Source organism: Martes martes, assembly GCF_963455335.1.
Source record: "Martes martes genome assembly, chromosome: 2".
Classification (NCBI taxonomy): domain Eukaryota; kingdom Metazoa; phylum Chordata; class Mammalia; order Carnivora; family Mustelidae; genus Martes; species Martes martes.
In genome coordinates, this window is record NC_137889.1 from 145,464,711 (window position 1) to 145,484,050 (window position 19,340).

Sequence of the window (19,340 nt, forward strand, 5' to 3'; positions counted from 1 at the left end):
CTTTTGGGACTTCATCAAGATCAAAAGCTTCTGCACAGCAAAGGAAACAGTCAACAAAACAAAGAGGCAACCCACGGAATGGGAGAAGATGTTTGCAAATGACACTACAGACAAAGGGCTGATATCCAGTCTATAAAGAACTCAAACTCAACACCCCAAAACAGATAATCATGTCAAAAAAAGGGCAGAAGACAGGAACAGACACTTCTCCAATGAAGACATAAAAATGACTAGCCGACACATGAAAAAATGTTCATCATCATTAGCCATCAGGGAAATTAAAATTAAAACCACGTTGAGATACCACCTTACACCAGTCAGAATTGCAAAGATCAACAAGGCAGAAAACAACAAGTGTTGGAGAGGATGTGGAGAAAGGGGAACCCTCTTACACTGTTGGTGGGAATGCAAGTTGCAAAGTGCAGCCACTTTGGAAAACAGTGTGGAGATTCCTCAAAAAGTTAGAAAAAGAGCTACCCTATGACTTGGCAATTGCACTACTGGATGTTTACCTCGAAGATACAGATGTATTGAAAAGAAGGGGCATGTGCAACCCAATGTTCATAGCAACAATGTCCACAATTGCCAAACTGTGGAAAGAGCTGAGATGCCCATTAACAGACGAATGGATAAAGAAGATATGGTCCATATATACAATAGAATATTATTCAACCATCAGATAGGATGAATACCCAGCTTTTGCATCAACATGGATGGTACTGGAAGAGATTATGCTGAGTGAAATAAGTCAAGCAGAGAAAGTCAATTATCATATGGTTTCACTTATTTGTGGAACATAAGGAATAACATGGAGGACATTAGGAGAAGGAAAGGGAAAGTGAATTGGGGGAAATCAGAAGGGGAGAAGAACCATGAGAGACTGTGGACTCTGAGAAACAAACTGAGGGTTTTGGAGGGGAGGGTGGTGGGAGGTTGGGTGAGCCTGGTGGTGGATATAATGGAGGGCACGTATTGCGTGGAGCACTGGGTGTGGTGCATAAACAATGAATCTTGGAAGGCTGCATCAAAAACTAATGATATATTTTATGGTCACTAACATAACACAAAATAAATTAAAAAATAAAAAATAAACTGTTCTCAATTTGGGGCAAGTGGGAAAAAAGCTCTTAAAGAAAAGGAGTCGAGGAAGAACCACAGAGTGGCCAGCTGACTGAGAAATCAGTGCTCCACCATCAGGAGCATGGAGCCGAGACAGCCTGGGGACCAGGTGAGTTTGGGGGGGGCAGCTGGCACTTGGAGCTAACATGAAGGAACAAAGTCTCCACCGGAGCCCCCAGGAGCTGTGTCTTCCCTTCCCTTTGATGGGTGGAGCTGGTGGGACCAGCCCAGATGCCAGGAAGCCAAAGGAAGCCTAACAGAGAGATGGGGAGGGAATCAGAAGACATTTGGTGGGAAATACAGCATTGGGAGCACGTTCTGGGAGCCAGAGGGTGGGCCGCAGGGAATGAACTTGCTCGCCGCTGTGTCCTTGGCCAAACTCAGAAATAGAACCGCCGGATAAAAAGATATTATCACTTGGGAGTGGGTGGGAGCAGGGACTGCAGGGAAACGGATTTCTAGGGCAGAACTGCCTGTCTGCTTGGGGTGGTCCTCCCTGCTCCTCCCGTGAGGAAGAGCCCTCAGAACCAGAGGAGCCCCCTTGTCCACATGCTTGCTGCCGGCATGGATGGAGCCCTGGCGGCTACTTGCCCCCCTCCCCTGGGAGTTTGGGGGCGGAAGGAGAAATCGGTTCGTCTTTTGCTTCATGTGGCCCCTCCCCTCTGCCAAGTGCCTGTAAATTGCATTAGATAAACAGGGCTGACTCTAACATTTTAGTGGAGATGGGGCTTGTTTCCTCCCGCCGCTCTGCGGCTCACAGAAGTGCCGCAGAACTGTGATTTATCAAGAGGAAATGTCATCTGTAAAGGAGAATGAGCTGAACTTAGTCGTTTGGAAGCCAGGTTTACAGCACCCTTGTTCTGATAATTCCCTGGGAAAGTGAGCCTCTTTAGAAGCCGTCCTGCTCTGCCCTCTCCACCTCTGCTCACATCTGTCTTTACAGAGGCCGGAGGGATCCTTCTAAAATGCACTGTGGTGCTCTGCTATCTGCACCCCGGGGGCGCCCCTCCAGCAGCTGACCTCCCTCAATCTTACAGACCTGCTCCTGCTTGGGTGTCTCTCCGCGTCCCTGCTCTGCCCTGCTCTGTGTCTTGGAGGAGGGCCACATGCACAGATCAATGGCCCCCTTGCCTTCTGCATCCAGCTGGTGTCAGCAGCCTGGGCACTGGTAAGAAATGAGGAGGGAGAGAAGATGAACGAGACCAGGGTGTTGGTCCCTGGCTCCCTTTCCCCAGGCACATTTTGGCTGGCTGTGTCTCTCTCCACTGAAGGTCACTGCTCCTGATCGGTGCCCTGCCTACCCTACAGACCTACGCACCCCTGAGTTAATCTGTCCTCCAACCTGGATATCTGGGTGACAGCTCCCTCATCCCTTGAGCCCAGTCGCAATCTAATACAGCAACTGCCCCCATCTTGGTCCCCTTCAACTGGCACCAACATTCCTCACGACATCCTTCCCTACCTAGACCACCACAGTTTGACCTACTCATGTTGCCATTCATTATCTGTGCCTGGCTAGGAGCTCGCCTTCTCCACGGTGAGGGCCTTCGTCTCTTCCATCCATGCACGCACCCCACACAGCTAGACTTACACTTGGCACAGAGCAGGGACCCAACCAGCATTTGCTGAGCGTTGAAGGAATAAACAGTCTGGCCCCAGAGCAAGGCATTTTCAGCTTTTTCCATAGCATATGTTTGGTTCTCTTCTGGAATATTCATAACCAACAAAGGCTGTATTTGTTTGCTAGGGCTGCCATAAGAAGGACCACAAATAGCTTAAATAACAGACATTTCTTCTCTCATCGTTCTGCAGGCTGGGAGTCCAGGAGCAAGGTGCCAGCAGAGCCGTGCTCCTGCTGAAGGTTCAGAGAAGGATCTGTTCTAGGCTTTTCTCCTGATTTCTGGTAGTTCCTTGACTTTTTCAGCAGGCCTTCAAAATTCACATGGCGTTCTCTCTGTATGCATGTTTGTGTCCAAATCCCCCCACCCCTTTATTTTTTTTTAATGTGTAAAAAAGATTTTATTTACTTGAGAGAGAGCGAGAACAGGCAAGGGGAGTGGGAGAGGGAGAAGCAGACTCCCCAGTGTGGGGCTCGATCCCAGAACCCTGGGATCATGACCTGAGCCGAAGGCAGATGCTTAACTGACTGAGCCACCCAGGCGCCCCCAAATTCCCCTTCCTTTAATAAGGATGACAATCATATTGGATTAGAGGTCCCCCTATTTCAGATTGATCTTATCTTAGCAATGACTATGTTCAGAGGTACTGGGAGTTAGAACTTCAACATATAAATGTTGTTTATTATATAAGGATTAACAACTCAACCCATAATAATAATTAACATTTACCGAAAACGTGCTTTATGCCAAGTGCTGTGAATTACTGATTAATTCTCATGATGAGACCTGTTGAGGTATAGATTTGTATTACTCCCACTTTCCCTTAGGGAACACAGGGGCTCAGGGAGGTTCAGTAACCAGCCCGAGGTCACCCAGCTAGTGAGCTGAGGGCCATGAGACCACAGAACCCAAACACCCCACCATCCTGCTCTGTTACCTGGACCCACTTTCTCATCAGCAACACCAGACCCAGGGTCTCGTGATGTAGCTGTGAACTCTAAAGGTTTTCATTTTGGGTTTGTTCTGGAAGCAGAGGGGGGCGGTGGAAACCAGTAGGATTTTTTTTTTTTTTAACTTCAACACTACAGCATAGTACATTCCTGACAACCACACAAACTTATTGTGAGGAACCATTCCCCCGATTTGAAGAAGCAGTCTCCACTGCTCGAAGGAATGAGGCTCGTGCTCCACAAGCCGCCGCCGCCCCAGGTCACAGCCCCTGCTCAGGCCCGTGGGGCCCGGTGACACGGGGTGAAAGTTCACTCGGAGCGTTGGTGCCCCGTGGAGAAAGACCATTTGGAAAACCAGCTGTTTCTGCAAGATGCGGTTGTTTACAGACATCCACGCTGATAAGCAATGCCAGGAGCCAAGGGTAATTCCCAATCAAATGAACAAACATGGCCTTCTCAAGTTGATTATGCCCCAAAGCCATTTTAGCAGACTGTCAAAATCTCAGGAAGAAGAAAACACACTGGGAAGTCCTTCTTGATAGGCGGCTGCCTCACAGGGTTGGATGAAACAGTGTCCCCATCTTTGGAAGCAAGGGAATAAAAACTTTGGAAAGGCCCCAGGATTTACTGGGTATTGACTGTCGGCAATGCTGCAGTGGGCCTTCCTGCCCTTTGAGGTTTGCTTCCCCGGCAGTTCTGGAAGGCAGTGGCTTCGTCTCCTGGGGCTGTGTCACCCACAAACATAATGGCTGAAACACAGTCTCCTACAGCTCTGAGGTCCGAGGTCTAAAATGGGCCTAAGGGGCAAAAATCACAGCTGTTGGCAGGGCTGTGATCCTTCTGGGGGCTCTGCGTGAGAATCTGTTCCTTGCCTTCCCAGCTTTTGGAGGCCACCTGATTGCTGTGGCTTGTGGACCCTTCTTCCAGCAACTGCCACTCTAGCCTCTGCTTCTTTCCCTCCATTTCCTTCTCTGACACTGACCCCTGCCTCTCTCTTTCACTTTGAAGGACGCCAGTGATGACTCTGGGTCACTTGGTTAATCCAGGATAACCTCCCTATCTCTAGATCCTTAACATCTTCACACCTGCAAAGCCTCTTTTGCTGGGGAGCCAGGATTCTGGTTACCACAGGTAGGCCTGGTTATGTCCATTTTAAAGGTGACAAATACATTCAGAGATGTTGGGCAATTTTCTCCAGGCCACTCAGCTAGTAGATGGGTGGTTAGGATTTGAATTCAGAGCTGCCGGGTCCTGCTCTTTCTTCCCCAACACACTGTTTCATTTCAGACTCCCAGACTCATGCTGGGGCTCTTCTCGATGTACGCCGGGAATGAGCGTGAAGGCTACCATGTTGAGAACGACTCCCAGTGAATTCTGCATCTCCAGTTCCTTTTGATGATACACTGGGAGGCATGATGATGACTGGGGCCGTGTGCACAGGCAGCCCAACGGAAGGGCCTTCCCTCACCTGGCTAACAACTTCTGGACCTTCAGTGCTCATCTTCCTGGGCCCTCTCTCAGGAAGCCCTCCCAGGAGAGTTCATCCCAGTGTTGTCCGTGGCACATGTCTGTTTCTGGATCTTTCTCTCTAGAACACGACAACTTCATGGGTGACCTCCCAGCACAAGCAGGAAATGGGTGTGGAATGAAAGCCGGCATGAATTAATGATGCCTCCATGGGAGCTGGGAAACCGCTACTCCCCACAGCGGGCTCACACAGCGGTCCCTGCTGCTCTAGAACACATGTGCCATGTGACCGTGGTCCATCAGGCTCCACATTTGAAGGCAGCAGCAGGCTGACTCCCTGTCTGAGTTTACAAAGGTCCTCTCTGCCTCTCCCAGGATGGGGAAGTCATTTTCCCTCCTTCCTGGGAATAACACTTCCAAGACATACTCTGGCCAGTACTGGCAGCTTGTAATGAAGATCAGCTGGCCAGGGAGAGGGGACTGAAAGAAGGGCGTCTGGAGTCGGGGAGACAGGGTTGGAAGCTTCATGTCTCTCTCTGCTCCTCTCTCAAATGAAGATGACAGCCCAACTTTCAGGAGTGATGTGAATGAGCAATGATGAGATCCCAAGTAAGGCATCTCAGAGTCTTGGGGAGCAGTGAGGACTCTCGATACTAGCTCTCCCCACTCCCTCGGGTTTTCACCCTACTGGCTGTGTGACCCTGAGAGAGCCAATGGTTTGGGACCTGGTTTCCTCACCTTTCAGAAGACTTCGGGAGTCCTTGTGAAATCCTGCTCTCTGCAGGGGTGTTTGTCACAGCCTTATTTACTGACTAATAGCATGGTTAACTCTCTGAAAGCCCACGTCACTTGTCAGGCACTGCCCTCCTGTATTCACTTGTTTAATCCTTACCCCATCCTTATGAGGCAAGGGCAGCACCCTTATTTATTTTTTTAATTAATTAAATTATTCGAGAGAGAGCATGAACGAGTGGGGGGAGGGGAAGAGGGAGAGGGAGAGAACCTCAGGCAGACTCCCTGCTGAGCATGGGGCTCCATGCGGGGCTCAATCCCAGGACCCCGAGATCATGACCTAGCTAAAATCAAGAGTCTGACGCTCAATGGACTGAGCCACCCAGGCAAGGGGCAGTGTCCTTATTATAGAAATGGGGAATTGAGTCGGAGAGCTGTTGAATGACTTCCCCAGGGTCTCACAGCTCAAAAGGGACAGAGGGGGGATCAGAATCCAGGCAGTGTGGCTCTGTCATCCAGGCTCGGAGGGGAGACACTTGAGAGCCCTACTCTGCAGACAGTGGAGAGGGAACTGACCAAATAGCCAATTTCGGAAGAGCCACAGAGCCTGCATGGGGCGATGACCAGCATGCTCTTCTGTATGTACGTTACACTTCAACAAAACATTGCTTAGACAAGAAAAAAGAAAAGTTAAATGGAAAGCAAGTCTGGCACAAGATCATGCAAACGAAAGCAGGGTGACTACAGCGTAAGAACAGAACACACCGAGGACAGAAAAGCCAAGGGGACATTTTCCCAAAGGTACGTATGCTTGTAGATTTCTTCTTCGGTTCTTCCTGCTTTTCTGAATTTTACAAATATACCCTAATGAGCTCGTGATGATTCCTTACAACACCAAAATACTTTATCCACCCCCTCCCCCCAAACCCTATTGTTTCCCACCATTTCCATTCCAGACTGACTGTGCGTTTCCATGGATTAATGTAAGCATGCATAACCACAACGGTGGAGGGAGGGGCAATAACTCAAAAGGAGAAATTCCCAGATGGTGAAACAGTGAGATATTTTTCTCTAACAAAAATACCGTGAGTGAAAGGAGACGATCTTCAGTCCTCAACACTTTACCGACACCCATCTTTAGAGGCATCTTGTTAGAATGACCCATTATGAGCAAGGAGCAAAACAAAGCATTCTGTCACAAGCGATGAGTCAGAAATGCCACCGGAAGCCTCTGCCTGACTGCACGGCCTCAGTCCTGCCAGAAGCCGTCGGTGTGAGGGTGGAAATAAATGAGCTCCTCCGTGCAGGTCAGAGAACCTCCCTCTGATTCTACCCTCCTCTCTATCCTTTGGAAAGGAGCCCTGTCATAGACAGGAGGCACAGACCACCCATCTACAAGTTAGAAGAGAACCAGACATCTACAAGGGGGAACTGAAGCTCAGAGAGGTTGAGAGCATTATCCAGCATCACACAGCCAAGAAATTCCAGAGCCAGGATTCAAATCTAATCTGGTCTGATGGCCCCAACCTGTGCAATTTCTGCAAAATTCTGAAGTCTCCCAACTCCCTCCCTGTGGTATGTTTACTGTGAATCTTTGAGGCTGAGAAAGAAGGATGAACTCTGTGTCTTCCTTTGGACACTTTTGCTTATTTTTAAAGTCACCCCCTGTTACACCAATCGGCTGGAATGTTCTCTCCCCTTTCTTCTGCCTGCAAACTCCTACATCTTCAGGGGAGAAAGGTGACAGCTAATGTGGAAATGTTTTTAAAGTCATGGCAATGGACCGTAGGCTCACAGAGACACAGATTTGGGACCCTAGAGAGAAACAGCCCTTTTTATTGGGTGCTCATCATATTGTATCATCTGTGACCACGTGAGAGTTCAAAGAAGGGAACTATGCATTAAAAGAAAGACAATAGGTAGGAGAGCAAAATATAGATAATATTCTCTAGATGGGTGAACATCCTAAAATTTAGATACCTTTGGAGTGACAAAGGACATGCTCCTTTAAAGACAAGCACGTTTGTTGCCTGGGAGGCCCCATGACGCTGTTCGCCCACTATGGTGTTCTCAGGAATAGCTCTCAGTTTACTTACAGAGAAGATGGCGGCCAAAGTCTCGATTCCACCGGTGCTCAAGGTGATGTATGGGATCTTTTCTGGTGGGATCCCAGCTTTTCCAAAGATGCTATTGGTGTAGAACCAAATCTATAATGTCGGAAAACAAAACAAAACAAAACAAACAAACAAACAAAAAAATAAGGGAGTGTCAGTAAAAGGCATCTATTTCCCCAATTGAATTCAGGTGCAAGGTGGTCTCTGCAATTTGCTGTTACACCCAGCATAGAGCTGAGTGGTGTGACCAGCTATTTGTTTTCTTCCTTCTCCCACCTTTGCCCTTCTTCTTTACTAACAGAGCTAGGGTACTGGGAGCAACATGTGCTGATCTAATTGTGGCAATAAGATATGAACAGAAATCTTCTTCTTTTTTTTTTTAAAGTATTTTTTTAAAGATTTTATTTATTGATTTGACAGGCAGAGAACACAAGTAGGCAGAGAGGCAGGCAGAGAGAGGAGGAAGCAGGCTCCCTGCTGAGCAGAGAGCCCAATGCGGGGCTCGATCCCAGGACCCTGGGATCATGACCTGAGCCAAAGGCAGAGGCTTTAACCCACTGAGCCACCCAGGTGCCCTGAACAGAAATCTTCTTAAAAGGAGCTTTCCACTAAGGAGGTTTGATCCCACTTTTTGTCCTTCCTCCTTTCTGCTGTCAGGATGGTGAACGTGATGGCTGGAGCTTCAGCAGCCCTAATGGATAACTAGGTGACACCAGGACAGCATGGCTGCCCCCATGGTAACTTTGTGAGAAACAAAAAAGGTTCCTGATCCACAAGACATTTTACGGTCATCCACTAGAAAACTGTCACAATAAATCTATAATGGGGACAATGTGAATGATGCCCTGAGGGTTGCATAACACACAACCTGCACAACTACACCTAGAGTCCCTGCTTTGGGATGGAAGGAACCTGTTCAGATGCTAGACCAAGAAGTTAGAAGGAGCCTGTGTCCTTGCTCACTGGAGTGATAATATAATTTATTAACCAAACCTGGGCACCTTTGAGATAGTTAATAATTAGTTCAGGACAATAGACATAAACCTGGATTGCCCTCCCTTCCCAATTTCCCTCATGGGAAGTTAGGTCAGTGTGGAGGTTTCTGCCGCTTGAGACCAAACCTAACCCTCATGACACTCACAGGGCATCGGGCGAACAATGACTGGAGGTTGGAGACCTGGCTCCATCTTAAACAGGCTCTGTGACCTCGAGCAATTCACTCTGTCCTGCTGGGCTTCCTTCCCTTCCTTGGTCAAAGAGTATAGCCATGCCCCTCCCATGGGGTGTCAGGAATTGGGTAAGAATTGTCACTGTTCACTATTTACTTAAATAGTAAATTTTGGGTCCTTAGGCTGGACATGAGCCATTTGTGTCCTCCCACCCCAGCCATTTCCTTAAAGAGCACGAGTTTGCTAAATGATAGAAAATCAAGCTGTCCTTTACATAACATCTGACAAGGAAACCCGCCACCTTTGAAGACTTGGAAGCATTTATACCCTGATCGTTATTTAGCAGAAACATCAGAGCTTGTTGCTTATAACTTGTCAGGCCCGACGCTGGCTGGCCACGCTCTTTGTACTGCTCTCACTTCATTTTTGGAAACAGCTCTCATTTGTACAGATTCGTCTTGTTACTGGCATTTGTTTAGCAAAACATTTTCCATGCCTTGGGGTAGAAGATATAATTTAGGACCTACAAATATCTACAGATAGTTTATCTTTTAGCGAGAAGAGTAATTCTTCCTAAAGTTATAGGCACACTCAGAGGCCAGTAAAAACAGCTACTGGAATTTCTGTGAGCTCGCTGGCATTGATGCCTCTCTCAGCAAAATGCATTTTAACGTTCTCTTAAAACAAAGACCCTCTTGCTGGTGTCTGCCCCACATTTGTCTGAGCTGATAAATTAGAATTTTAGATTCTGCTTTTGCTTCCACATTCACAGAGTACAGAAGTGGTTCCTGATAAATTCATTAATTCCTAAAGCTCTTAGGGCTGTGACAGAACCTAAAATTGTTCCAGAAAGCCCCAGTCTTCACCGGATTTGTTTGTATAATCTCCTCCCCTTTGGGAGGTAACTGTGATCTTCAGAGCTGGATCAGAGGGGTTTAAAGGCCTTTCTTAATCTTCACCCAGATTCACTGATTTTTAACAGCCACGGCTCTACAGACTCCTTTCATCTCCCAGGCTACTGTGCTGCTTCAGTCTGAACCCCAGAGCTGCCAGCCTCTGACCCCATGGAGTATGTGTTCTCTGGTGGGCGCTGTGTCCTGGCCTTCCCCCGTGGCCTCCCCCTGCAACATTCCCTGTAGCGACACTGCCTTGGGCCTCCCTGAGGGGCTTCAGTGTCAGCAAAGAGGGTCACGGTGCATAAAATTACATTCATGGGGGAGTGCTCATAAAAGCGGATCTAGAGTCATTTCATAGTAAATGCATTTATCCATCAATAGGCAGAAATCAGCCCTTCAGACCATCTCCCCCTTCCCAGGGCTTATGAGAAGGTCCTGCTGGGCTGCTCCTTGGAGGGGGTGGGGGGAAGGCCTGCCCATCACACACACACTGCCTGTCTTGTCCTGCCGGCTCCAGAAGCCATTTGTCTCATGCTAAATGATCTTATAGAGCATGATCTTATAGAGGGGGACGGCCTCTTGCCTCTACTCCTGCTAAGGTTTATGTGATCAGGCAGTTGAGGGCGTTGTACACCATGGAAGCACAAGGAAAGGTGGGGTGTGTTCCACAGCAAACCCTCCCGAGGGTTGCTTGCTGACAGTCCCCTCCTGCGGTGGGCGGTAGGGGGGGCAGGGGGCGCTGGTGGACTGGAAGGATCAGCAATTTGGAGGCCCAAACATATGATTCCAAACCCAACGAGCCTCTGGTGAGCTGCGGGTCTGTAGGCAAGGGGTTACATGTCTCTGAAGAAGGTAAAAAAAATTTGTCTTTCAGAGTGGTTGTAAACATTTCTCAAGTGATGAAGTAAAGAATCTTTAAAAGATTTTATTTATTTTAGAGAGACAGCTCGGGTGCGACTGCGAGGGGGGGAGGGGCAGAGGGGGGAGGAAGAGAGACAAGCAGACTCTGCACTGAGGATGGAGCCTGACGTGGAGCCCGATCTCAAGACCTCGATCATGACATGAGCCGAAATTAAGAGTCGGACGCTTAACGGACTGAGCCATTCAGGCACCCCAAGCATCTTTTATAGAATTGGTAGATAAAAAATGGTGGGTATCATTCTAGAAGATTTCCATCTCTCTATTGAGACACCATTGCTCTTTGGTAAAGGAAAATGTCAGTTCTGCGCATGCCCTGGGGAGGAAGGCCCTCTGGAGCTGCTTCTCAGCCTACTTCTTGACTGCCTGCCCCCAATGCCCCAAAGCCCTCCCTCTTAACTCCTGACAGTATGTTAGAGACCAAGCATAACAGGTGTCATCATTTCCAACTCTCTCAACAGCTTGTGAAGATGACCTTGCCTTAGGAGCAGAAAGACCACACGCAGCCGGTAAGGCCAGAGCAAGGTGCAAACCCAGGCCTGTTTGTTTCCGGCCCCACGATTCTTCCCGCTGCTCGGGCTATGCTGGGGCTGTCCATGCAGCTGGCTGACGAGAGATTCCTCTTCCATCCACCATTCCCCCCACCGCCCCCCCGACTCCCATATATGCCCACGACCCTGACTGCAGTTGGTCCCCTACTGAGACATGTGTTTTAACCCATCTCTCTGGCCAAACTTCAGAAGCAAGAAACCCCCTGGTTTGTCCTTGCCCAGAACAGGCTGATTCTTACAGAATATGAATGTAAAGTATGGCCTTAACACGTGCTCACACACACAGAGTTGCTCCCCCAGAGGTGTCCACGTCCTAATCCCAGAAGCCAGTGAATGGGTTACGAGACCCGGCAAGAGGAGCTCTGAAGATGTGGTTAAGTTTAGGGGTCTTGACATGGGGAAATCGTCCCAAATTATCTAGGGGAGCTAGAGATGTAAGAGAGCCAGATGTAAGAGGTCAGAGAGAGAAGGCGCCAAGATGGAAGTGGAGGTCAGAGGAAGAGAGTTGTAAACACAGAGATGGTCTCCCCAAACCGACGGTGACACACAGGATCTATTCTGAAGCAGAGAACAGAGGAGATCTTGTCACTTATAAACACTAGGTCCCAGGGCTTCACCTACTGTAGAGCTGGGACCCCCATTCCCTTCATCTCCTGTTCTCTCTCAGCCCAAGGGACAAGGAGCCACATAGGGAGTAAGGGATAAGGCTGACAGGGGCCCTTGGAAGGAGGCACTAACAGGCTTATTTGCGCCCCCTACTGGGATGTCTGTGACCCGCCTCCTGCAGGCCCTTGCGTCCCCTCTGCTCTCTCTACGCAGGGGGGACCTGCCCAGTGGAGCTGGGCTGGGGCTGCTTCCTCTTGTTGGGCCTGGGTAGGCACCTTAAATCTGGGAATGCAGAATTCACATCCGCTTCTGGAGTTACACCCTCCAATCCAGCTCCCCCTGGAGCAGAGTAGACGGCACACTCGCATCCCCACCCATCTGATTCCTGTGCCAATCTCTCTAATCTGCTCTGGATTTCAGAGGGGAAAAAAGGGGCTTGTATACCATACCCTGCAAACCTATCACCCACATGTCCTACCTTTATCCTCACACAATCCAGTGAGGTAGGTGCCTTGCCCCCATTTAACCGATGAGGAGAGTAAGGTTCAACCAGTGAGGGCTACAGAGCAGCTGAGAGTGGCAGGGCTGGGATGTCCATTCAGGTCCTCCCAACCCCTTCCGGCCCCCACTGCCTTGGGGTGAGAGGCATCTGACTCCCCTCCTGAGGTGGAATGGGTTGGGGGTTCTGTTGGGGCCAGCAGATCTGAGAGCTGCAGGGAACAGTACATTCCGGAAAGAGTAACCATAGTTCCTGTTGCAAAGAGAGGAGGACTCCCTGCTCCAAGGAAGGCTCTCTGCTCTCCTGACAGTGCCTGAGAGCCTGGGCCCCAGACCCTCTAAGCTAGTGTCGCTCCCGACCCCATCAGCCCCCCTTTACTCTGACCACAGAGGGGCAGGAATGAGTGACCGCCTCCCCCGCCTCTCCTGGGGCCCACTTCACACCCTGATTGTGTATATGAGCACCCACTGGATGGCCCATCGGGGGGGCCTTTCAGCACTCAGCTGGGAGCGTCCCCCCCCACCCCGCCCGGCCCCTCACTCTTCATGGAAATCCAGAACATACACAGTAAGGACTTGAAGAGTGTCCAGAACATATCGTCTTTTTTTTTTTTTTTAAAGATTTTACTTGCTCCAGGCTTGATCCCTTACACTCAGATTATGACCTGAGCTGAAACCATGAGTTGGACACTTAATGGCTGAGCCATCCAGGTGTTCCAGGATATGCTAGTTCTTAAAAGCTTTTCTAAGAGTGTTGGATTACCTAGTCTCACTCTTCTTTTTACAGGTGAAAACACAACCTCTCCCCGACCCAGCCTTCAGCCAGCTGATACCACCTCTGAGTCTCCTGTCCATTCACAGCTCAGTGACTGAGGGCAGAGGGGTTAAACGGCCCACCCAGGGTTCCAGGGCTGGGAGGTCCGGGGTGTGGGTGGAAACCCAGGCACTGTGGTCTCAGGGCAGGGTTCTTTTGACAAGATAATAGCTAAGGGTGTCAAGCACCACCTGTGTGGCCAGCCCGGTGCTGAGGACATTATATACAACCTTTCATCCATCTCCTTGCCATCGAATGAAAGAGGCACCACTTTACAGCTGGGGAAACTGAGGCACAGAGCAGTCACGGCAAATTGCCTCTTGGCCCACAAGCTCAATGCTTGGGGTTGAACACAGCTAACTCCAGGACATGTGCTCTTGACCACAGTGTGAGGGCAGCCCCACAGAAGGGCTCCAGGTAGGACGCTTTCCATCTGGGGACACGGCAAGTTCTTTCAGGGAGATGGTCTCAGTTACTAAGGCAACAGAACATTCAATTCTTGTAATTTGAATTAGGATGTTATTTGGGAAGAGACTTCAAAACAAAAGCTATTTACAATGCTTCTGAATTTGTGATTAGGAGTTTTGTGCAAACTGGGATTTGGGCTTCAGAATTCCTGATGATGGTTGGGCAAGGGAGATGGACCTTCACGGGGCTCCCAGCCAGCTCGGGGGAAGGTGTCCTGTCTCAGGCTTCCTGTCTCCCTCCCTCCACCCTCCCAGCCTTGCCTCCCTGCCATTTGGTTGTTTGTGGAGGGTGCAGGATGGCACAGGATGGCACAGGATGGCGCAGGATGCTGCTCCGTTAGGCACAGCAGTTACTGTAAGCATCACAACACATGGGGGAAGCATGCACACCTGTCCTTGCCCTCACAGATCAGGTGTAGCAGCAAACAGAAGAATTACACAACAGTTATACAGGTGACAGACCAGAGGGACACACAACTACCCAGGAACACTGTGATGCTTGGGCAGCCACTGAGTGGACAAGCCCAGGCAGCCATAAACTGCCTCTGAGGGTCCAGAATGGGCATCACCGGGCTTATCCGCAGGCTGCACTCTTGTCTTCTGTCCATATCTAACAAGCTCCAGTGTCTTGTTTCCCAACCAAGACGCAGAGTGGGAGGAGCAAAGTTTGTAAATGTGTGGCATCGAGAACAGAATGCAGTGCTAGAAACAGCCTTGCTGGGAAGAGTAGTAAGCTCAGCGGTTAGCATCTGTGAGCCATTCCACATCATTTCGTATAATCCCCGCGGTAGCTCTGCGGACTGAGTACTGTCATCCCCATTTTCCATGATAGGAAACTGAGGCCCAGAGGAGCTCTGTTCAAGGGGGAAGGACTCTGGAGGAAGAAAGGGCAACCCAAGGACCCAAGGTGTAGGTAAGAGTACCTCCATAACCTTTGGTATTCCAGAAGATCCAGGAAGTCTGAGGACAGCCCAAGGACTTGGTATAAGCAGCACCCTCCCTGCCCCTTTTTCTTCTCACCTCCCCTCTTTCTTCCCCAAATGCTCAGGTGTCTCCTGTGCACCATGGGTGGCTCTGGGTGCTGGAGGCACAGGGACCGTGAGAGGCAGCCTCCGAGGATGGTCATGGTGAGAGGGGTGGCAGTGGGGGTGTATGAGCTGTTGTGACCACCCCAGGGAAGGGCTCTGTAACCAGGAGGCTCCTCGCCGGTGAGAGACAGAACATTCGCACAAAAGTCTGGTTTTCATGCAAAGGACAAACCGCTCAGGAGGAAGGCAGTTGCAGAAAATAAGGAATTTTAAGTGACAGGTCTAATTTTAGAGGAGGGAATTTGAAAGCCATTGTGAGAAGGAGGGAAAAAACAATCCCACACTGAAAAAGAATTTAGAAACAACTAAAATGTTAAATCCAACTTCCTCTTGATTTCTAAGGTATGCGGAAACTATTTATTGACTTCTTAGCAAAAAATGCACTGGGCAATACATAATGTTTGCTTAATATGGTGATTCTCACCTGAGGGCAATTTTACCCCCATGGGACACTGGGCAACGTTTGGAGACATTTTTGGTCATCACAGCTGGTGGGGTAGACTACTGTCACCTGGTGGGCCAAGGCCAGAAATGCTGAGACATTCTGTAGTAAAAAGGACAGTCCCCCGGGACAAGGGATTTTCCAGCCCCGAGTGTGCACAGTGCTGAGGCTGAGAATGGCTGGGTTAGTGCAGACACCTGGGCTTAGAGACAGGCTGGCCAAGCCTGGACAGGTGCTTCAAGGCAGGGTACCGGGGCCTGGAAGTGTGAATTTGACAGCACAGGCACCCTTCCCTCTGTGACCCAGGGCAAGCGCTTGGTCCCCTGGAAACCTCATTTCTTCTTCTAGAAAATGAGGATGGCACCATTTACCCTGCAGGACATTTGGGGCTAGAATAAAGTGATAAATAGGGAGATGCCGAGCAGTATTTGCAACATCTTAAACTATAGACCATGTCCCCCCAAATAATTTCTGGGACAATTAAGGGAGGAAAGCAAGTTTTAAAGGGCATTTGAAGTTTTTCACCTGGTAGACAGCATTCCTTCTTGGCTCACGTATTATCTGGACTGAGAGGCCAGTGGTGCAGAGGACAACTGGACTGAGGCCCAGGACAGCTGGACTCTGATGCTGAGGTGGCTGCTAACCAGTGTTTGTCTTTTTTAATGTAAAACAGTGAGCATAGGACTTGCCCCACTGGCTGCCTAGGGATGACTTGGGGACACAGCCCAGTGACGCATATGAAGATGCTCAAAGGCGGCCTTGGGGACCCTCCCTGCTAAGGGCTCAAGTGGCTAGACCTTGTGGCCAAATCGCTGGGGCTCAAATCCCCTTTCTACCACTTGTAGCTGTGTGACCTAGGGAAAGTGTCTCAACATCTCTGTGCCTAACAGTGTCTAAGTCACAGGACAGCCATGGGGAAAACTTCTGGCTCGTGTTAAGGGTTAAGTGACTGTGAGCTTTATTATTATTCTTACAGGTGAGCATACAGAGGCTGGGTAAGGTGAGTGACTGGTCTAGGCTTCCCCCTGCAGGCTTGTGGTCACAGTGAGACAGAAAGCCTGGCCTATGGATATGGGTCCAGAACTTTTTGCTCCGTTCAAGTTAAGCATGCCAAGTGGGAAGTATTACTTCTGACTTAAAGATTAAAAATAATCCTAGGGACGCCTGGGTGACTCAGTGGGTTAAAGCCTCTGCCTTTGGCTCAGGTCATGATCTCAGGGTCCTGGGATGGAGCCCTGCATCGGGCTCTCTGCTTGGCAGGGAGCCTGCTTCCCTTCTTCTCTCTCTGCCTGCCTCTCTGCCTCCTTGTGATCTCTGTCAGTAAAAAATAAATAAATAAAATTAAAAAAAAAATAATCCTAAACAGGGCACCTGGGTGGCTCAGTTAGTTAAACGACTGCCTTTGGCTCAGGTCACGGTCTTGGAATCCTAGGATCAAGTCCCGCATCAGGCTCCCAGCTCTGCAGGGAGTCTGCTTCTCCCTCCAAATCTCTCTTTTTCTTGTGCATTCTCTCTCATTCTCTCTCTCTCAAATCAAATAAAAAAATAAAATCTTAAAAAATAAAAAAAATAAAAATAATCCTAAACAAACAATAAATAGAAGGAGACTACCTCAACATAATAAAGGCCATACATGACAAGCCCAGAGCTAACATCATACTCAGCTAACATATCATATCATAATATCATCATACTCAGCAAACTGAGAGCTTTTCCTCTAAGATCAGAAACAAGACAAGGATGCCCACTCTCACCACTTTTATTCAACCCAGGACTGGAGATCTTAGCCAGTGTAATTAGACAAGAAAAAAAAAAAAAAAGAAAAGTCAAACAAAGCAGAAAGAAGTAAAATCATCACTGTTTGCAAATGACATGATCTTAAATGTAGAAAACCCTGAAGATACACACACACACACACACGCACACAACACACACACACACACATACAATTGTTGGAACTAATAAATTCGGTAAAGTTGCAGGAAACAGAAACAACATACAAAAATCGGCTGTGTTTTTATATACTAAAATGAACCATCTGAAAGGGAAATTAAGAAAATAATTGTATTTACAATAGCATCAAAAAATACTTGGGAATAAAGTTAACTAAGGAAATGAAAGACGTTTGCACTGAAAACTACAAAACACTAAGGAAAGAAATTAAATACATAAATAAATGGAAAAAAAATACTCCATTCATGGATCAGGAGCTTTAATGTTATTAAAATGGCCACACTACCCAAATTATGATCTACAGATTCAATGCCATCCCTATTATAATCCCAGTGGCATATTTTCCAGAAATAGGAAAAAAAATCCTAAAATTTACATGAAACTGTATCTTTAAAAAGAACAAAACTGAAGGCATCACATTTCCTCTTTTCAAAATATATTAAAAAGCAACAGTAGTTAAAGCAGTGTGATACTGGCATAAAGACAGACATATAAACTAAGGAAACGGAATAGAGATACCAGAAATAGACCCAAATGTGGCCAACTGATTGCCAAAGTGTGCCAAGAATATTCAATGGGGGAAAGGATAGTCTAGCTAATGGTGTTGAAAATTTTGGATATCCACCTACAAAAGAATGAAATTGGATGTTAATCTTCACTCAAAATGGATTAAAGATTATAAACATAAGAACTGTAAAAATCCTAGAAGACAATATAAGGGAAAAACATTGGTCTTGGCAATGATTTTTTTTTTTTATATGACACCAAAAGCAAAAATCAACAAGTGTGAGTACATCAGACTAAAAAGTTTCTGCACAGCAAAAAAAAAATTATCAACAGAGTGGAAAGGCAATCTACAGCATGCGAGAAAATATTGGCAAACCATGTATCTGATAAGGGATTAATAGCCAAAATATATAGGGAACTCCTACATTTCAACAGAAAAACAAAACACAATAAAACAACCCTCCCCAAAGCCTCCAAACAACTCCATTAAAAAATGGGCAAAGGACCTGAACAGATGTTTTTCTAGAAAAGAACTACAAATGGCCAACAGACACATGAAAAGACACTCGACATCACTCATCATCAGAGAAACGCAAATCGAAACCACAGCAAGTCATCACCTCACACCTGTTAGGATATCTCTTATGGAAAAAAAAAAGTGTTGGTGAGGATGTGGAAGAATTAGAATATTGCACACTGTCAGTGGGAATGTAAACTGATGCAGCCACTCTGGAAAATGGCATGGAGGTTCCTCAAACAATTAGAAACAGAACTGCGATATGAGTCAACATCCCACTTCTGGGTTTTTATCCAGGTTGAAATCAGGATCTTGAAGAGGGATCTGCATGCCAGCATTCAATGCAGCACTATTCATGGAAGCCAAGGTGTGGAACTATTCTAAATGTTTGTTGATGGACAGATGGATGAAGAAAATGTGGCTTGTGTGTGTGCGATGGACTATTACCCGGCCTTGGAAAGGAAAGCTAGCCTGCAGCCCATGACCCCACGGATGAACCTGGTGGACACTACACTGAGGGAAAGAGCTGATCCCAGAAGGACCAACACCGGGTGCTTGCACTTTCATGATGTATCTAAAGCAGCCAAAATCAGAGAATCCGTGAGCAGAGTGGCGGTTGCTAGGGGCTGCAGGAGGAGGGAATGGGGAGTTGCCAATCAGCGGTGTGAAGTTTCAGTGAAGCAAGACACGTCGGCTCTGCAGAGGGGCTGTGTGACCCCATGCCTACAGTTGGCAGTCCAGCATGGCACAGCTGAACGTTTGTTAAGGAGGGAGATCTCACGTTAAATGCGCTCATGACAATAATAAAACAGATGAAAGGCAGTCACTATGAGGACGAGGACGAGGATGGTGGGACACCTGGGAGCTGAGCCCTCCCCTATGCCAGCCTTTGGAGCGGACGAGAAGGTTTCTC

General features: G+C 48.1%; 1 protein-coding gene across 4 annotated transcripts in view; it reads right to left on the reverse strand.

Annotated features, from left to right (window-relative positions):
• Positions 1-19,340, reverse strand: part of SLC2A9 (solute carrier family 2 member 9) — a 214,319-nt gene that overhangs the window by 60,055 nt on the left and 134,924 nt on the right. For all 4 annotated transcript variants that reach the window (XM_080797062.1, XM_080797063.1, XM_080797060.1 and 1 more), the window contains one exon: positions 7,984-8,094. In XM_080797062.1, the coding sequence (XP_080653188.1) occupies positions 7,984-8,094 (111 nt within the window). The remainder of the gene's footprint in view (positions 1-7,983; positions 8,095-19,340) is intronic.